Source organism: Gigantopelta aegis, chromosome 13, assembly GCF_016097555.1.
Source record: "Gigantopelta aegis isolate Gae_Host chromosome 13, Gae_host_genome, whole genome shotgun sequence".
NCBI classification, from domain to species: domain Eukaryota; kingdom Metazoa; phylum Mollusca; class Gastropoda; order Neomphalida; family Peltospiridae; genus Gigantopelta; species Gigantopelta aegis.
In genome coordinates this window covers 8,864,259-8,882,495 of record NC_054711.1, presented here as the reverse complement: position 1 = coordinate 8,882,495, position 18,237 = coordinate 8,864,259, and the positions used below count along the sequence as shown (strand labels likewise).

Sequence of the window (18,237 nt, the reverse complement as noted above, 5' to 3'; positions counted from 1 at the left end):
GTTATTTTGACACTTGGTCGAGAGTGAGAGAAGAAAGGAATGTTTGTTTACAGGGTACCCACAGAATTTTCATATTAAAATTCCCTGTACTTTCCCTGAATTTTCCCTGTTGTAAAAGATGTTTCCCTGTCTGATATCCATGATTCTTTATTGTATACAACGGCCTCCTGCCACCCCCAATAGCCGTGCCTTCACCTCCAAATACCATAATCAACATATTGTGACAATATAAAAATAAATCTGATAGTTTTTGAAACATACACTAGAAATCACCAGTAGCTATCATTCAATACCATCATGAAAAAGACAAAGGAATCCAAAACACCACTATCTTAGGTTTATTACATTTGTACCTGATGTGGTATACATATCCATGTATATACAATATAGGATTCAACAAAATTCACTGATATTTTTCCAGATTCCATTACACCCAAATAAAATTCCTTGTATTTTCCCTGAATCAGACCAAAATTTCAAATTCCCTGAATTTTCCCTGCAGGGAATATTTTAAAACCATTTTCCCTGTTTTCTCTGTCCTGTAGGTACCCTGGTTTAACAACACCTCAGCACATTTTAAACTACGGCTATTTGGTGTCTAACATATGGTCATTTTGACACTTGGTCGAGAGTGAGAGAGGAAAGGAAAGGAATGTTTGTTTAACGACACCTCAACACATTTTAAACTATGGCTATTTGGTGTCTAACATATGGTTATTTTGACACTTGGTCGACAGTGAGAGAGGAAAGGAAAGGAATGTTTGTTTAATGACACCTCAGCACATTGTAAACTATGGCTATTTGGTGTCGAACATATGGTTATTTTGACACTTGGTCGACAGTGAGAGAGGAAAGGAAAGGAATATTAACGACACCTCAGCACATTTTAAACTAGAGCTATTTGGTGTCTAACATATGGTTATTTTGACACTTGGTCGAGTCAGAGAGGAAAGGAATGTTTGTTTAATGACACCTCAGCACATTGTAAACTATGGCTATTTGGTGTCTAACATATGATTATTTTGACACTTGGTCGAGAGTGAGAGTAAGAGAGGAAAGGATTATTTAACGACACCTCAGCACATTTTAAACTACAGCTATTTTGTGTCAAACATATGGTTATTTAGACTCCTCAACAACAGCGACATTTTGTCCCTCAGGATGGAACTGCTGTATCTATACCTCTGTGATAAATTCAATTAATCTATACCATTACTTACCTTTGTGGTTGCAATACTGTTGACAAAACTGGCCTGTTGGAATCCCTTATCGCTAAGGGTAACAGCAACCTCCCATCGATCGTTGGGGTTCTCGTGTACAAGTTTCAGCGGGGCACCAGCTTCGTCGTTTTTATTCTTTATGTAAAGGTCAACATAATCTTTGAAATTTTTCACCTACAAAACAAAAACCACATATGTAACAAGAACTCTGCACCACACATGTATTTGATGTTGCTTATAGCTGTATCCATAGATATTCATGCTAATGCATGTTAACAAAAAAAGAATAAAAATTAAATAACACTTTCTTTTTTGATAAAAACTTCTACCCCAAAAACCACCTTGAGGGGATAGAAATTTATAACTTTGACCCACATATTTTCACTTAAATGTTTTATAAACATACAAAATAATGTTTATATTTTAATCTAAGTATTTTTTTGTGGAATTTTTCCAATTTTAATGATATTTTAAATCAGTTACTGTTGATTAAAATTAGGAAAAAAAATTCAGAAAAAGTTATGTTTACTTCTAAGCATTTGTGGCCAAATGCACCGTATTTATGTCCATTATTCCCACAATCTAATTAAATTATATGTGGATCTAACACCAGCCAGTTGGAGCTCATGTCCACCAATCAAAACCTTACTTGCAGAATCATGCCAGTGATTTAAAAATAATTTGAAAATATTCCAAATTATCCTGAGGGTATACATGTTTCGTGTGAATTATGAATGCCTTAAAACATGTTTTATTTTATAAAATAAATAATTTGTAATGTAAAACTGAAGACTGATTTAGTTGGGGTTTTTTTTTAAATAAATAAATAATTTTTAATGTAAAATTGAAGACTGATAACCCACCCCGTACGTATTGGTATGGTTCGCTGTACTGCAGCCACTAAAATAGACTCGCCCGATATTTTTAGAATTTTTATGTTCCCAAATAACGTCATAAAAGGCGAAGTGCGATTGGTCAATATTTAAATTATTATTTACAGACGAAATGTTACCTGGACATTGGGGACTAAGCAGTGTTGTTAGCAATCCGATTAAAATTAGTTCTACAGGTCTAAATAAGGCATTCGTAATTCACATGAAACATATCGTATACCCTCAGGATAATTCGGAATGTTTTCAAATTATTTTTAAATCACTGGCAGGATTCTGCAAGTAAGGTTTTGATTGGTGGACATGAGCTCCAATTGGCTGGTGTTAGATCCACATGTAATAGTGGAGCTAATTTTAATTAGATTGTTTATTCCCAATGAACTATGATTCATATCCCAATATTTCCATTGTTGGTAAAACTGTCAAATATATGATCAAATTAGTTGTCACAATGAGCTATCAATTCCTGAAAATGACCGACCTTCCACCACTGTTGTCAATCAAACATACTTGCCAAAAACACTTTTACAATTCTAAATTTTCAGCTATTTCTCACGAAAAAATAAAAAATAAAAATAAGCAGCCATTATCAAGATTAGTTTCAATCAGTGTTGTTTTATTATTTCGGTCAGAGCCTTATGCGAAATGGCTGGAAATATGAATGAAGGTTGTTTTGTTTAACGACACCACTAGAACACATTGATTTTTTAATCATCGGCTATTGGATGTAATAGAAATATTTAGTATATAACATTGAGTGAAATATCTTAAAATATCAGTGAAATAAAAGTTTTATCAGTTACTCAGTGACGATAACACATTTTATGAGTGAAAATTTCACTATTCCACTCTAAAATGTGTTATCGTCACTGTAGAAAGTGTTATCTTCACTGTAAGAAAGCCGAACTATTTTGCTGCTGGCATTTTATAAATAAAGGTAAATTGCCAAAAGTTATATAATAACTAGAAAATTTTATGTTTTTTGTCAAATATGATTTATATCTCATCTCGTGAAGTTTGCAATCATAATACACTCGTCGCACAAACGTGACTCATGAGATATGATTGCAAACTTCACAAGATTATATCTAAATCATATTTGACCAAAACCATGAAATATATCCTCTACGAACGAGTATGTGTGCTGAATGCGGTATACAGTGTCGGCTTGTGTTGACGTTGGGAGAGGTATCTCACCTCCAGTAGTCACCAGGTTGAAAACTCACCGGTATTTTCTTTCCGTTGAGGAAGACCTTGACCCCTTTCGACGTGGCGGCGATGTCGTAGGCTCTGCGCGAGAACAGCGCCACCGTGTCCTTGTTGAGTGACGCCATCTTGAACTTGGTCAGGTCGGGGAAGAACGTCACCGACGTGAAATCGTGCTCCTTACTGTCGCCGATGGTCGGGTCTTTCGTCTTACTCATGTTGTCAATCCACGTCTGAAACAAAGACGATACTTACAAATATTGTAAATATACTACCAGCCCTCTACGTTAATTTTACCACGTAGGAGCCACATGGAGCTTACTTGTATTTTGTTTTTTTCATAAAGATAATACAGAGATGCCAACCCTAGTGGAGTGTCTTTCTAAAAATCGGAATTTCTAACAAGACAATCGTAATAGCTTAATCTATGCTTTAAATTCGTAATGATTCCACCAAATTCGTAATGGTTGGCATCTCTGGATAATATGAAATGTGAGTCACCAAATGAAAAAAATGGTTGTATATGCGACAAAATCAGTCACAATGTAGAGGGCTGACTATGTATTACGCCACAAAAGTACTGAGAGTGGTCAACAATGGGAAAGTACTTTCAAGGGCCTGGAAAAATTACTTTGAAATTCCGTAACTTTCCAGGTTTGATGTCCTAAACTGCATGTAGAAAGTATCATAACCTCAGCTGACTAATTACATTACTAGCACGTAGTTTTAGTAGCTAACCGAGTTGAAAGTTCGTACCCAGGGCTTCTAGATTATGGTAGCCCCACTCCCATGGCTAGTGATATTCAGTGATGGGCTAGTAAATAATTACTATAACTAGCCCAATGGCTAGTGGGAAAAAAACTTGTCAAATGCTGCATTTACATATTTTGTAAATAGGAATATCCTTCCCCTTCTTTCCACCCCAATCTAAGGATTTTTAAGCTCAAGCTCCCTATTTAGGTGACATATCTCATTATTACTATTAGTAAAATTGTACTTATTTAAAGTAGGGCTAGTGAATTTTTAATCATGGCTAGTACATTTTTAAAATCACTGATCCCATGGCTAGTGGATTTTTATAAAATTCTAGAAGCCCTGATACCACATCCATTAAACAAAGTTAGTCATTGTTATGATAGTCAAACCCGGGGCTTCTAGATTATGGTAGCCCCACTCCCGTGGCTAGTGATATTCAATGTTGGGCTAGTAAATAACTACTATTACCATGCCCGATAGCTACTGACAAACAGTTGTCAAATGCTGTATTGAACTCTCTTTTGTAAATATGAATATCCTGCCCCCACTCTCACCCCTCCCCCCCCCCCCCCACCCCCATCTTAGTGTTTTTAAGCTCTATAGATGAGATGTCTGTTCATTATTATTAGTAGTAGTAAAATCATATTTATTTAAAGTAAAGTAGGGCTAGTGGATTTTTAATCATAGTTTTAATAATTTTTAAAATTACTGATCCCATGGTTTGTGGATTTTATAAAAAAGATTCTAGAAGCCCTGCTGAAACCAGTGGAAGATACCTGTTTTGCTAGTTGGTAGTAATTTCCTCCATCTTTATGCAGAGCACTGCAGAAATGATAAAGTGTGGAGCTAACATTGTAAAACTAGTTGGTGTGACACATTATGGGAACGGCTGACAGACATAAACTGACCTGCTTGAAGCACTTGTGGTATTCCTTGCAGGAGGTCTCCACAATGAACTTGGTGCTGAAGATATTACACAGTTTTGCACCATATCCATTTCTTCCACCTGAAAAAAAATAAAAATAAATAAAAATATATATATATATATATATACTGTAAATCATGAAATTAATGCGAGCAAGTAATTAATGCGAAAAATGCATCGACGCAATAATAACTTGACGCATTTTGTTTAGTCTCATTCCCAATACAAAAAAATGTGCAGGATTTTACTATAATACTTCTAAATAAAATAAAACTTTTATAATATAAAGATAAAACAAAATAAAAAACAACAATTGTTGTTAAACATCTTTTTGTGAATACTTCAAGAATCTTTCTTTCGTTTCGATGTTGCCATTCTATTTTCACTTTCCTGGAATATCATAGTGGTTATATAATAGTGATGTTCCAAATGTTTTGTTTTTAAAAAGCTCATTTTGCGATGTGAGTATTTTTAAAATTTTCTTACACTTCTGGATTACTGTATACATTTAAACTGTTTTGAACATTTGTAAAATTATAATCAACAAATTTTATTACTAAATATATTCCTTTAAAAATTAAACAATAGAAAATTATATAACCGTAACCAACAATCCGTGCATATTTCTTCAAACCATTTGGCTCAACTCTATACATGGCATTTAATTTAGACTGGTCGCAAGTTGTCACTGTTGCAATATATCGCATTTGTTAACGTCTATTCCTGTGCTGCGCATCAAGTGTATAAAATCAGTCTAAAACATTTGTTAGAATAATAAGTCTGCGTTCGCGTGAAATATTGTGCCCTGTAATACCTTTTATTCCTACTGGTGGATTAATTAGAAGCAATTACCACACAAAAGTGCGAGGCATACCCTTAACAATAAGGTGTAGTTATACTAATTACTCTACTTTAAGTAATTAGGGCTTCCTGGTCAACCCACCAAGCGATTAGCTTCAGGTTATGTAGTAGCTGTGAAAACAATTACTGACTTCTTTTAACATTTAAGATGAAGCCCAAACAATATAATAACAACACAACTGTGGTTTTTATGTGATATGGACTTTTGCCCGACACATTAATAAAAATATAATGTACGGACGCAATAATATCATTACGTATTAATTACATGATTTACAGTATATATATATATATATATATATAAAACTGAAATTAAATAAATGACATACACTGAATAAGTTAAATCTGGTTTTGTTTACCACCACCACTGAAGCTCATTGATTTTATTAACATTCAACGCATTTTATTTACGGTTATATGGCGTCAGACATATGGTTAAGGACCAGTTTGAGAGGAAACCCGCTGTCGCCACTACATGGACTACTCTTTCTGATTAGCAGCAAGGGATCTTTTATTTGCGCTTCCCACAGGCAGGATAGCACAAACCATGGCCTTTGTTGAACAAGTTATGGATCACTGGTCGGTGCAAGTGGTTTACACCTACCCATTGAGCCTTGCTGAGCACTCACTCAGGGTTTGGAGTTGGTATCTGGATTAAAAAATCCCATGCCTCGACTGGGATCCGAACCCAGTACCTACCAGCCTGTAGACCGATGGCCTAACCACTATGCCACCGAGGCCGGTATCAGATATATGGTTAAGGATCATACAGATAGAGGGAGGAAACAGCTGTCGCCACTTCATGGGCTTCTCTTTTCAATGAGCAGCAAGGGATTTTTAATATGAACCATCCCACAGACACAATAGTACATACCACAGCCTATGTTAAACCAGTTGTGGAGCACTGGCTGGAACGTGAAATAGCCCAATGGGGCCACCGACAGGGATCGGTCCTAAACCTACCACACATCAAGTAAACGCTTTACCCAGACCAACCGCGCATAAGCCGAGCACCTTACTACTGGGCAACGTCCCCCCCCCCCCCCCCCCCTCAACTGTCTAATACCCACTAATAAACTATTTTTGTAAGAAATCATCAATTGTAGATGTCAACAGTAATCTGACGGTATCGACTCACCTGTAACTTTGCGCTCAGTGTCGTCGTAGTTGCTAGAGGTGAGCAGGTGACCGAAGATCATCGTGGGAACGAACATCTTCTCCGTCTTGTGTTCAACGACCGGGATTCCTTTACCGTTGTTCCAGATCTTTATCTTGTTGTTCTCTCTGTAAACGAACAGTCAGCGGACAATGTTTCAAAATCTTAGTGGTTCACATGAATTATATTTGTGTAATCTAATTCATTTAACTCAAACTTGCACTGAACATACAGTTTAATAAGCATCCTGAGAGTACGGCAGGGTTTTTGCCACAGGGTAAAATGGGTATGGTACCATAAGCAAAATTTAATTTTGTTTAAGTTAACTTTTTGACAAAATTAATGACTCTTTATTATTACTGTATAATTTTCTTAACCCTAACCCTACTCCTAACACATTTTATTTCTGGGGGAGGACCCCCATACCCCCTATCAACTGCTGTTGCATTCAGCAAACACATTGTAAATATTTAATTTCTTAACGCCATACCAAAAAATTTCTTTCTGGCAGAAACACTGTACGGCTAAAAGTAATCAGACATGATTGTGCACCCTACTAAAAAAAACTGATTTTACTCGAACATAGCGATGTTAATGCAGACTGAGAGATGAACACTTGTTAAAAATTGTAACAAGCGGAAAATAAAAATTGGTATCGGAATATTTAAAAAGCAGAAATCCCGTTTTGTAACGGAAAACAATCGTGTGCGAATAATACATGTCCCCTACCGGCTCAACAAATGTTTTGTATCTTCTAACTTGAAGGGCCACAATTGTGAAAAATGGGTAAACTGCCATGAAAGTTAACTTTATATGTTACAGTATTTGATAAACTAATAGACTAATTTCAATATCTTGAGGCATTGTGGGAAAACAAAAGTCTGCAAAACTACATGTGGGACAGATGGTCAGAAAGGACAGACAGCAGGCCTCTGAGAATTGAAAATTTGCATTATATACATATAAAATGGTTATCAAAATTTTGCGCGAATAAAAAAAATGGATTATGCAAAATTAGATTTACGCAAACAACTATGCACGAACAAAACAATTGTTCTTGCAATTTTCAAAGGCCTGCAGAAAGCGAGATTAATCGAACTTACTGTCCATTTTAAGGTGTTCAAACTAGTGTCTGTGACTAAGTGTCAACGATTTTTAAAAAGCTGAGCCCACACAACACTTAAATAAAAGTCATCGTACCCTTTATCTCATAGTAAATCGGTCTACTCTGTGGACATTATTTTACGAAAAACAAAGGCAAATCCGATACAATTCTGAAAATTCACATCGAATCTTGATAAATAAAATGTGAAGATTGTGTCAATAATCTAAATTTCCTCACATCTGCGAGAAGACAACAACAATTTTTTTTTTACGAATCTATGTCAATTTCTGTAGATTTTGTAAACAACTCAAGTGTGTTAAGATAACAGGAATATCACTTACGAATCTATATCGATCTTGATACAGTTCATACCAGGATCTCTTTGTTTGTTGTCAGCGGCATTCACTGTTAAAAAAAAAAAAGAAGCTTAAATTTACTGTTATGAGAACAAGTTTCACATATGGACGAGGGTAAAATATTAAAGTTATTGGTGAAAGGAACAAGATATACTTGAACAACTTACAGGGTTCTGTACAGTGGTGGAAATAACATTCCAAAGACAGGTTAGTAAAATTTAACCACCAGTCCGAAAGGGACAACCTCCTTGGACCCACCATTCAGATAATTAATTTTCTGCAGAATCTACTATATTACACAAGCTAAGATTGTAAAAAAAACCAAAGCAATGTTTCAAAAGATTTCAAGCCATAACCACCTAGTAGGGCAAGTTTTTCTTTATGTATCTTCCAAGACTTAATTTTTAGACCACCTCAATATCTAGCCTTTGCTTCCATGTTGAAATCTGAGAAGCAAAGTTTGCATTCCACGACTCGAAACAGGGCTTCTAGATTTTTTTAATAATCCACTAGCCATGGGATAGTTGATTTAAAAAATCTACTAGCCACAATTAAAAATTCACTAGCCCAACTTTACTTTAAGTTAATACAGTTTTACTAATAGTAATAATCAGACAGGTCACCTAAAGAGGGAGATAGAGCTTAAAAACAATAAGATTGGGAAGCAAGATATTTACATAAAATACATTTACAAAATAGAATTAAATGCAGCATTTGACAACTTTTTTTCATTAGCTGTCGTCCATGGCAATAATAGTTGTTTACTAGCCATGGCTACCATAATCTAGAAGCACTGCAAAATGAATTTCAAGCCCTGACCACAGTGGACAAAATCCTGTTATGGTGACAGAAAACCAGTCTAGAACTATGACTTAGCTAGCTCTGGGTAAGCAGAATCGTTCTGCAAATTTATTTAGTAAACTTAAAAAATGCACAAAACCAGTAATATTTTTATCAAAATATCAATTATTTAATGAAATTATCTTGCCAAATTAAAATAAAATGTGCCAAAGGTTTTTGAAATTCGCAGTTGGCGAATTTGTTGAGTGCCAAAGCTAGTCCTGCTTACCGAGAATTTCGTCAAATATTTTGTAGAGTCCAGGGACGAAGGTGATTTCTCGCTGAATCATATTTTCTTGGTCCTCATCCATAACCCACATCATCTGTAACACATCAACATTGTCAGTGTACATCAAAAAAAAGTTAGGGAACATTTTGTTTTCAAAATCTTGATTAGCAATATTTCTAGTCAGTTGAAAATTGATTTAGTAAATACAGTCTAATGTTTTAAAATTGTGTAGCAATCTCTGAAACTTGCCTAGCGAATCAGAAGACAATACCGAACAAAATGTTTCCTGAAAGTATGCCTACTGATACTGAATTTGGGCATTTATTTTACAGAATCATAAACGTGATTTAATATACATATTTTTTGATTATGTGTCATAATTTGTTTTGTATGCTTCCGATGCACAATTTGGGCTTTTGAGGAAGCACAGAATGTTAAATTCACAGCCGGGCTTCTAAACATTTGCATAAACCATTTATGGGTTATGCAAACACAAATACAAGTAACCTCATTCTTTTTGCATAATCCACCATGTCCTAAAATACCACATGTTAACGAAAACAGAGTTACGCAAAACCAGACTTGCACATGTGATGTGCGGACAAAACAATCGTTCTCGGCATAAAAATAAAACCCTGTACATAAACAGATATTCACATAAAACACACTTTCATCACCTATTACTGGCCTTAGTGGTTTCATGGTGTCAAAGTTAAGCCATCGGACATAAGGATGGTTGGTACTGGATTCGCAGCCCAGTACCAGCTCCCACCTCGAGCGAATTTTAACAACTCAATGGGTAGGTGTGCGACTTCTCTCACTACACCGACTTCTCTCACTAACCACTAACAGTATTTATTTTCTTATTATAACTGCTGTCTCAAGATGATGTGAATTTCAAGGGCTGCTAATTACTGAACACAGAAAAGCCTGTTACAAAGTGTTTTACAAAAAAACATGGGGTACTGGCTGGTACGGGAGGTAGGGTGGTGGGCGAATACATTAGTGACAGATTCCGCTATAGGCCCGTGAAAATTGCAAGAGCTATAGTTTGTCCGCGCATATATAGTTTGTGTAACCCATTTTTAATTTACGACATCATTTAAATGGTTGTGACGGGTTACGTAAATAAAAATGAAATGGTTACCTGAATTTGTTTTTGCATGACCCATAAATGGATTACACAAATTTCTAATTCTCTGAGGCCTGCAGAGTCAATGTAGGTGTCAGCACTGGCTGGGACGGGAGGTGGGGTGTGGTGGGTGGGGTGTGAATACCTGAGTGACAGATTCAACAGAGTCAATGTAGGTGTCAGCACTGACTGGGACGGGAGGTGTGGTGGGTGGGGTGTGAATACCTGAGTGACAGATTCAATGTAGGTGTCAGCACTGGCTGGGACGAGAGGTGGGGTGGGTGGGGTGTGAATACCTGAGTGACAGATTCAACAGAGTCAATGTAGGTGTCAGAACTGGCTGGGACGAGAGGTGGGGTGGGGTGTGAATACCTGAGTGACAGATTCAACAGTCTATATGTAGGTGTCAGCACTGGCTGGGATGGGAGGTGGGGTGGGGTGGGGTGGGTGTGAATACCTGAGTGACAGATTCAACAGTCTATGTAGGTGTCAGCACTGACTGGGAAGGGAGGTGGGGTGGGTGGGGTGTGAATACCTGAGTGACAGATTCAACAGTCAATGTAGGTGTTAGCACTGGCTGGGAAGGGAGGTGGAGTGGGGTGGGGTGTGAATACCTGAGTGACAGATTCAACAGAGTCAATGTAGGTGTTAGCACTGGCTGGGAAGGGAGGTGGGGTGGGTGGGGTGTGAATACCTGAGTGACAGATTCAACAGAGTCAATGTAGGTGTTAGCACTGGCTGGGAAGGGAGGTGGAGTGGGGTGGGGTGTGAATACCTGAGTGACTGATTCAACAGAGTCAATGTAGGTGTTAGCACTGGCTGGGAAGGGAGGTGGGGTGGGTGGGGTGTGAATACCTGAGTGACAGATTCAACAGAGTCAATGTAGGTGTCAGCACTGGCTGGCACAACAAATATGCTATAACGGACGTGCAATGACACCGTTAGAGCACGTCAAGGCTCGAATTTGGCAGGCGGCAGGCGGCAATTGCCACTCAAAGCGCACAAAATGCTTTCCAAAAAACCGTTTCACAAGCAGGTTTTGCTTTCCATCTGGTTTCTAAAATTTGTTTCCGGTATATCCTAGAATTCACGTTTGTCGCGCGTTTTCCGCATTTCAAATGAAGAACTTAAAATATTTAAAACAATGCTATATTTTTATCGACATGGTAGACGCGGCCATGTTACATTGGTGCGCACACCAATAATGGCAGAATTATCTACCAACAACATTCTCGAAACTCATTCGGATCACATCGGCCGATTACGGTTTTTCAAACACAAAGTTCAGCGACAGCGAGTAATGCAAACGTCCTGAGCTATTTGGACTGGTTCCCGGACTGGTCATTCGGTTTAACATGTAGCGTAAAAACTAGTCTAGCCAACGTTAGGAAACAACTACTGGTTGAACTTACGCTTATTTATCGATTGAATCAGCCGAGAAGTTCCGAGTGTCGCGACTTTCAAAAACGACTACAATTTTAGAGACTACCATCGACCAAGCTACTTTAGAACTTATTACAATCATGGCCGCGGTGGCCAAAAAATCTACTGTCGAGAAATGGGCAAGTACACACGCAAACTGGTTAGAATTTGAATGCGACGAAAAATCTGTCACTGTCTCAGGGTAATAAACATATAAACCAGGTACATAATTTGTTTGGACTCTTTATTTTGTATAGATTTAATAAAATAAGTGTAAAATAACAGCAATACCTGTGCTCTAGAACTGCTTCTCAAATTCAAACATTTGCCTCCCAATTAAAATTTGAAAAGCAAAGATTGCCTTCCAATCAAAAAAATGAATTTCGAGCCTTGCACGTGAATTCAACATTAATGGGAGGAGGTAAAAAAATAGAGGACTTACCCGTACCCAAAAAGCTCCTTTGAAGTAATGACATGGAGATAGGACGAACCACGACATACGGTAACAAGGAGTCAAAAAACTTTTGGGAATAAAAGGGGCTTCCCAAAAGAAAAACTCATCCCCATGAAAGGGAGGAAAAACATCTCCCCAGGGAGAGGAAACGGTAGACAACACTACAAAAAAAAACCTCCCTAAGAAAGGGTGGAGTGTTAAACATGTCCAAAGCGTGAATCGATGGCAGTCGGACGGAAAAGAGGTCGACCCCTTTCCGTTGCCCTGCGCACAGACACGACATGTTGAGCCGCAATGACTGTCTGGATCCTACGCGTACCGCCAGGACCAACCGCCATATCTCGGAAATAGAAACGGTCAAAAGTGTGCCATCCTTTCCAAACCCTGCATTCATGACCTTTATAATAACTAAAGAGTCGTGAAAATTCAGGGAAGCAGAAATGGCTCGGATCTCATGTAGTTTAAAAGAGAAATTCCGTAACACATGATCACCCGCCATCTCATATGTCAGCTTGATGGTAGCTGCTATCCATCGAGACGAAGCATTTTTTGTGACATCACCCGGCCTAATGGTATAAGAAATAAACAATCTCTTTTTACCCTGCCGCCGGTTTTTCGTACGCTCCAAATAATACTTCAATGCTCTCACCGGGCAAAGAAGTCTATCCGAGTTATCAGATAACAGTGTACGGGATAAACTGTGAATGACAGTAGGTGGAAACTTCCCCCGGAGACTGGTTTTTAGCAACAAAGATAGGGCCGGTATGTAAAGTGACAGACCCGTCCGAATTGTAATCAACCAAGTCATGCAAAAAAGCATGTATCTCACACGACAAGCCGCCAGTGAAACCAGAAAAAGAGTCTTCCACGTCAAGGCACGAAGACTAGCAAACCTCAACGGCTCATAAGGCGCACCCTTAAGAGCATGTAACACCAGAAAGACATTCCATTTCGGAATAATGGAAGGTCGTTCAACCGTGGATTATAATGATTTAAGTAAATCATGCAACACCAAGTTTGTAGAAAAGTCACGACATTCACACTGTTTAAGAGTAGTGAAAATCACAGCTCTGTGACTTTTCACTGTCGTGACTAAGTTTCCTTTCTTGGACCAACGCCAGAAAGTACTCTGCTAAATCGTTGACAGTAGGCGATAAGTGATCGAAATTCCGTGCGTTCGCCCAACGAACCCACATACGCCAGTGACACTGATAAACCGACTCGGTAGATTTGCGCTTTGCTGAAGAGACGAGATGCGCAATTCTTGTCGAAAAACCTCTGCGTCGCAAGTAAGCCCTGATAACCTCCACGCGTGAAGCCGGAAGACCTCCGGCTTCGGATGCCACACCGTCTGACTCAGTCGCTGGCTGAGTAGATCGGACAACACTGGTAACCGGAACGGGACTGCCACTAACAGTGACAGGAGCTGTGGAAACCAGGGCTGCGCCACCAACAGAGTAGCTATCAACGTCACGTGACAAGGTTCCTGAACCACTTTGGTCAACACCTTGCTGAGTAAGACAGGAGGAGGGAAGGCATAAAAATCCAGTCCCTTCCAATCCATACTTAACGCGTCGTACTCCAACGCCAATGTGTCCGGTACCGGGGGCAATTGGTTGTTCAACTGTGTGGCAAACATGTCCACCTGTGGACTGCCCCACACCCGAAGAACTGCTGCGACCACCCCTTTGTTCAACATCCACTCCGTCTGAACAGGGGTATGTCGATTTGATTCCACCCCAGCGATTGAGATATGCCACTACCGACGTATTGTCGCATCTCAACAGAATTTGATGGTGTCGAAGAACACACTGGAAATGAAGACAGGCACGATGCACTGCCTCCATCTCCAAACAGTTGATATGAAGCTTCCTCTCGGAGAGATTCCATACCCCTGAAATGTGTTGATCCAACAGATGCGCCCCGTACCCGTGCAGCGACGCATCCGTGAAAAGGATCAGATCCGGAGCAGGTGGGGTGCAACGGAACCGATAGGGACATGCACTTGTCCGACAGGCACTCCTGTATTGGATGAGTGAACCATGGGCCCAGAGACACTATCGTGTCCCAATTGTGACCGTCCCACTGGGGGACAAATGCCACTGGAGTGGTCGTTTGAATCGTCTGAACCGCACGATCAATGAGGCCAGAGATTCGAGGTGGCCCAACACCACGTGGAGAGATCGTACCGTAGTACTTTGCTCCCCCATCAAACGTTGTGTCGACGTTTGAAAATTGTGGATACGCACATCGGTGGGACGAACCGACGCTACCACAAGATCGAAGACCACTCCGAGATATGTGAAAATCTGAGCCGGCGTTAACTCCGATTTCACCCAATTGGGAATAAAACCCAATTGGAGGATCGTGTAACAAAACCAACCCGACATTGGTCTGACACTCCTGTTGTGACGAAGCTGGGATTAACCAATCGTCCAGATAGGTATGCATTCGAACCCCTAACAAATGAACATGACCTACCACCGCTTTTACCACACGTGTAAAAGCATGGGGACTCGTCGCCAAACCAAACGGGAGCACACGAAACTTGTACGCTTTCCCATCGAACAGGAAGTGCAGAAACTTCCAAAACGCATTGTGCACCGGGACATGGAGGTATGCCCCAATTTGAAGCAGGTTCCGGACCGAATGAACCGTTTCCATTTTCATGGAAGGAACATCGACGTAGACTTTCAGTGGCTTCAAATTTAGGATTGGTCTCCATCCCCATTTTTCTTCTGGGCGAAGAAAAGATGAGAATAAAATCCAGGAGTGTCCAGACTGACTCTCTGGATGGCCCCTTTGTCGAGAAACTCGGCAATCATACTCTCCACTAAAACGCGCCGATCCGCGGACAGTAACGGCGGCATTCTCGGAGTGGAAGTAAGAGGGGGCTCGAAGAAAAGGGTATTTTGTAACCGTGTCGAACGACCGACAGAACCCAGGGATCGAGACCAGGCAGCTTGCACCAATTTCGAAGGAAATGGCAGAGCCTGCCCCCCACGGGTATGGTTGCTAACGGTACCTCTGAAAGCAACCGCCGATCGTTTACGTACCCTCACCCCAACCGCTTACCACCCGTGGGCGCAACGCCTTTGATGGACTGAGAACGGAACGCAGTACGACGTTTGCGTCCTCGCTTAGCAGAAGACGGGTTGTTACCTGGTTGCCTCCTAGTGTCAGGAACCCTAGGGATCTGAGCCGACCGTAAAAAAGCAGCCTTTTTCACAGGAGGCTTGAACCCCGAAAACGTGGACCGACGTTTACCAGAGGTTGAGGGTTGAGTGTTCGGGACTGGCCGCGACAAATCCTTGTTTAGGACAATATTAAAATCGGGACCGAAAAGTTAATTTTCCCGTACCGAACGTGTACGAAAAAACGTCTTCGCAACATTTGACGCACTCAAATCCGCCAGGTTATGGTCACGCCGTAACAAAAGACTGTTCGCAAACAATCGGCCAGATAACTGAGCGATATGCTTAGAGGCTTTTGACGCAGCCTCCAAACAGCCTTTCGCCATCGCGGGAAGGCTCTCGACAGCCTTATCCAAGCCAAATAGGAACGTACCTAAATGGTTATTAACCTGGAACATCGACTTAGCCAGCCGTTCGAACGATTCCAGACCCGCGATTGGCAATGACACATGCGGCGATGGGGAACAAGCGGCTCGGACACTAGCGGGAACGACTGCTGGATGTTAGAGAAAATCCGCCCCCAACGTCTCATAGGAGTCGGTACGAAAAATGCGCGCTCCCGTTAAGATTTTCCCGGTAGGCAGTGCCGTTGTGTACTCATCAACACCCACTCCCAGGATACGATCACTGCCAGTGATCAACACATCAATACAAAGTGAACTGTGCGCCTCCTGTGCAAGTGGTAAACCCGACTCCTCACGAGGAGTGACCAAATTCAAAGAACGGTTCCCTGAGGTATAGCGTCCCTGCATACCTGTCGGACCTGGTCCCTGACAAAAGCCAGAACCGCCTGATAATCGCACTCCTCTACCTCCGAACCGAAGTGAGAGAGAGCTGGGTCAGTGACAGAATCCGGTCCAACCGACGCTTCCTCTGAAGCCAGGTCACTGTCCACTGGATCCCGAAGATCTACATGGACTCCTCCCCCTAATCGAGACGCCCCTGGGGCAGCGTCTCCCGAGACGGAAACAATAGGAACTGAACGACAATCCCTAACTGCATCGTCAAACTGCTGTCGAGACACAGTTTCTGCTGGTTTTGGCGGAAAATCGGGGGGGGGGGGGGGGGGGGGAAAATCAGGGGGGGGGGGGAAAGGAGGAGGAATGGGAGCCACACCCGACAGCGAAAGCAATGATCCCAACTGAGGCGAAGCGTTCAAAAATTCCACAAAACTCCGAAACAACGTTTCCTGAAAGCCTAACGGTCGTTCCTGCGCCAAGTGCGGAACGGTCGGAGTTTGCGGCCACAGAGTACCCCCAGTCGAGGGGTATCTGCGCGAACCTCGTCGAAGAGGTAGGGACCAAAGACGGTGTAAACTGTGAGGAGATGTCCGTTTCTACCGAAGTCACCGGACCCTTGGGGTAAACATATGCAAAAGGAAGACCCAAACGGGATGAGTCCTCCACCCAACGGTAAACATCGGTCGGGATGCCATCCGAGACGGATCCCGCCATCGGAACAACCGACTCAGCAGCGCTCAATTTTTACGGTCGTCCGGTCGTCTGTGACGACCTAATATTCAGTCGGGCAACTTAATTCTATGATACTAGTTGCCCGTCGGACGACTGACTTTTGTTTAAACACCAAAAGAAGTTGTGTCGCATAATAATGTGCAGTTTCCTTGCCCACAATCGCTTTTAAACTGTCGTTAGCTAAAGTAGAGGGGATGATTTTCCGCGATCACGAAAAACACGGACGGAATCGCGGAATTTAGTAACTGAAACGGAATTCGCGATTTAAAAAAAAAAATAATCAAACGTTGTATTTCTGGTTCAAGCACCATTATAAATTGTTTTGGTAGTTTTAAGATTCAATATTAATAATATATGCATATAGTGTTTTCGTATGCCTAAACACTACCAGAACTGTTCGTTCTCGGAAGTTACGCTGTAAGCTTGTAACAAAAGCATATTGACTGTTTACCCGTGTCACTTTACACAGTAAAATTTAATTTGAAATATGAAAATAAACAGGAACTAATACAATTTTAGAATGTTGATTATATAACAAGATTTCTAGTATGTTCAATTTCAATATTTTTTAATAATACTTATTACGATTCGTAAGCATAACCGATTTACACAAGGCTTTCGTTGGAAAACATAATTTCGTAAACGTTTGGGCATATTCGTTAATCTGTCTGTACGGAAGCAATTTACATTTGTAGTCGCTCCCACAGGGAACACCTTTTTTCATGCTATGGAATTTACTACACATTATTTATTTATGAACCGATTGTTTTCTAAATTGCACACAAAAATAGCATTTTACTTTTCTTCTTACTGGTTTATTCTAGTAGCACATGTGGCACGTGCTATGTACCCGCCCTTCACGGGATCCCACGGTGAGTAATTGTGTACATTTATGTTCCCCAGGTAATTTTTCCCCTCTCCCCGAAGGGGTTGAAAAATATATATCTTGGGAATTGGGCCCCGCTGTTATTTGTGCTATTGACCCCGCGAATCCTTAAAATGGTTCTGAATACATAATT

The 18,237-nt window shown here is 40.5% G+C and overlaps 1 protein-coding gene across 5 annotated transcripts in view; it reads right to left on the bottom strand.

The window, feature by feature from the left end:
• The window catches only part of LOC121387353 (DNA topoisomerase 2-beta-like), a 62,044-nt gene that overhangs the window by 36,042 nt on the left and 7,765 nt on the right, over window positions 1-18,237 (bottom strand). For all 5 annotated transcript variants that reach the window (XM_041518403.1, XM_041518402.1, XM_041518406.1 and 2 more), the window contains 6 exons: window positions 9,545-9,638; window positions 8,461-8,524; window positions 6,997-7,142; window positions 4,981-5,078; window positions 3,337-3,549; window positions 1,221-1,394 (listed from right to left, as the gene is read on the bottom strand). In XM_041518403.1, the coding sequence (XP_041374337.1) occupies window positions 1,221-1,394; window positions 3,337-3,549; window positions 4,981-5,078; window positions 6,997-7,142; window positions 8,461-8,524; window positions 9,545-9,638 (789 nt within the window). The remainder of the gene's footprint in view (window positions 1-1,220; window positions 1,395-3,336; window positions 3,550-4,980; window positions 5,079-6,996; window positions 7,143-8,460; window positions 8,525-9,544; window positions 9,639-18,237) is intronic.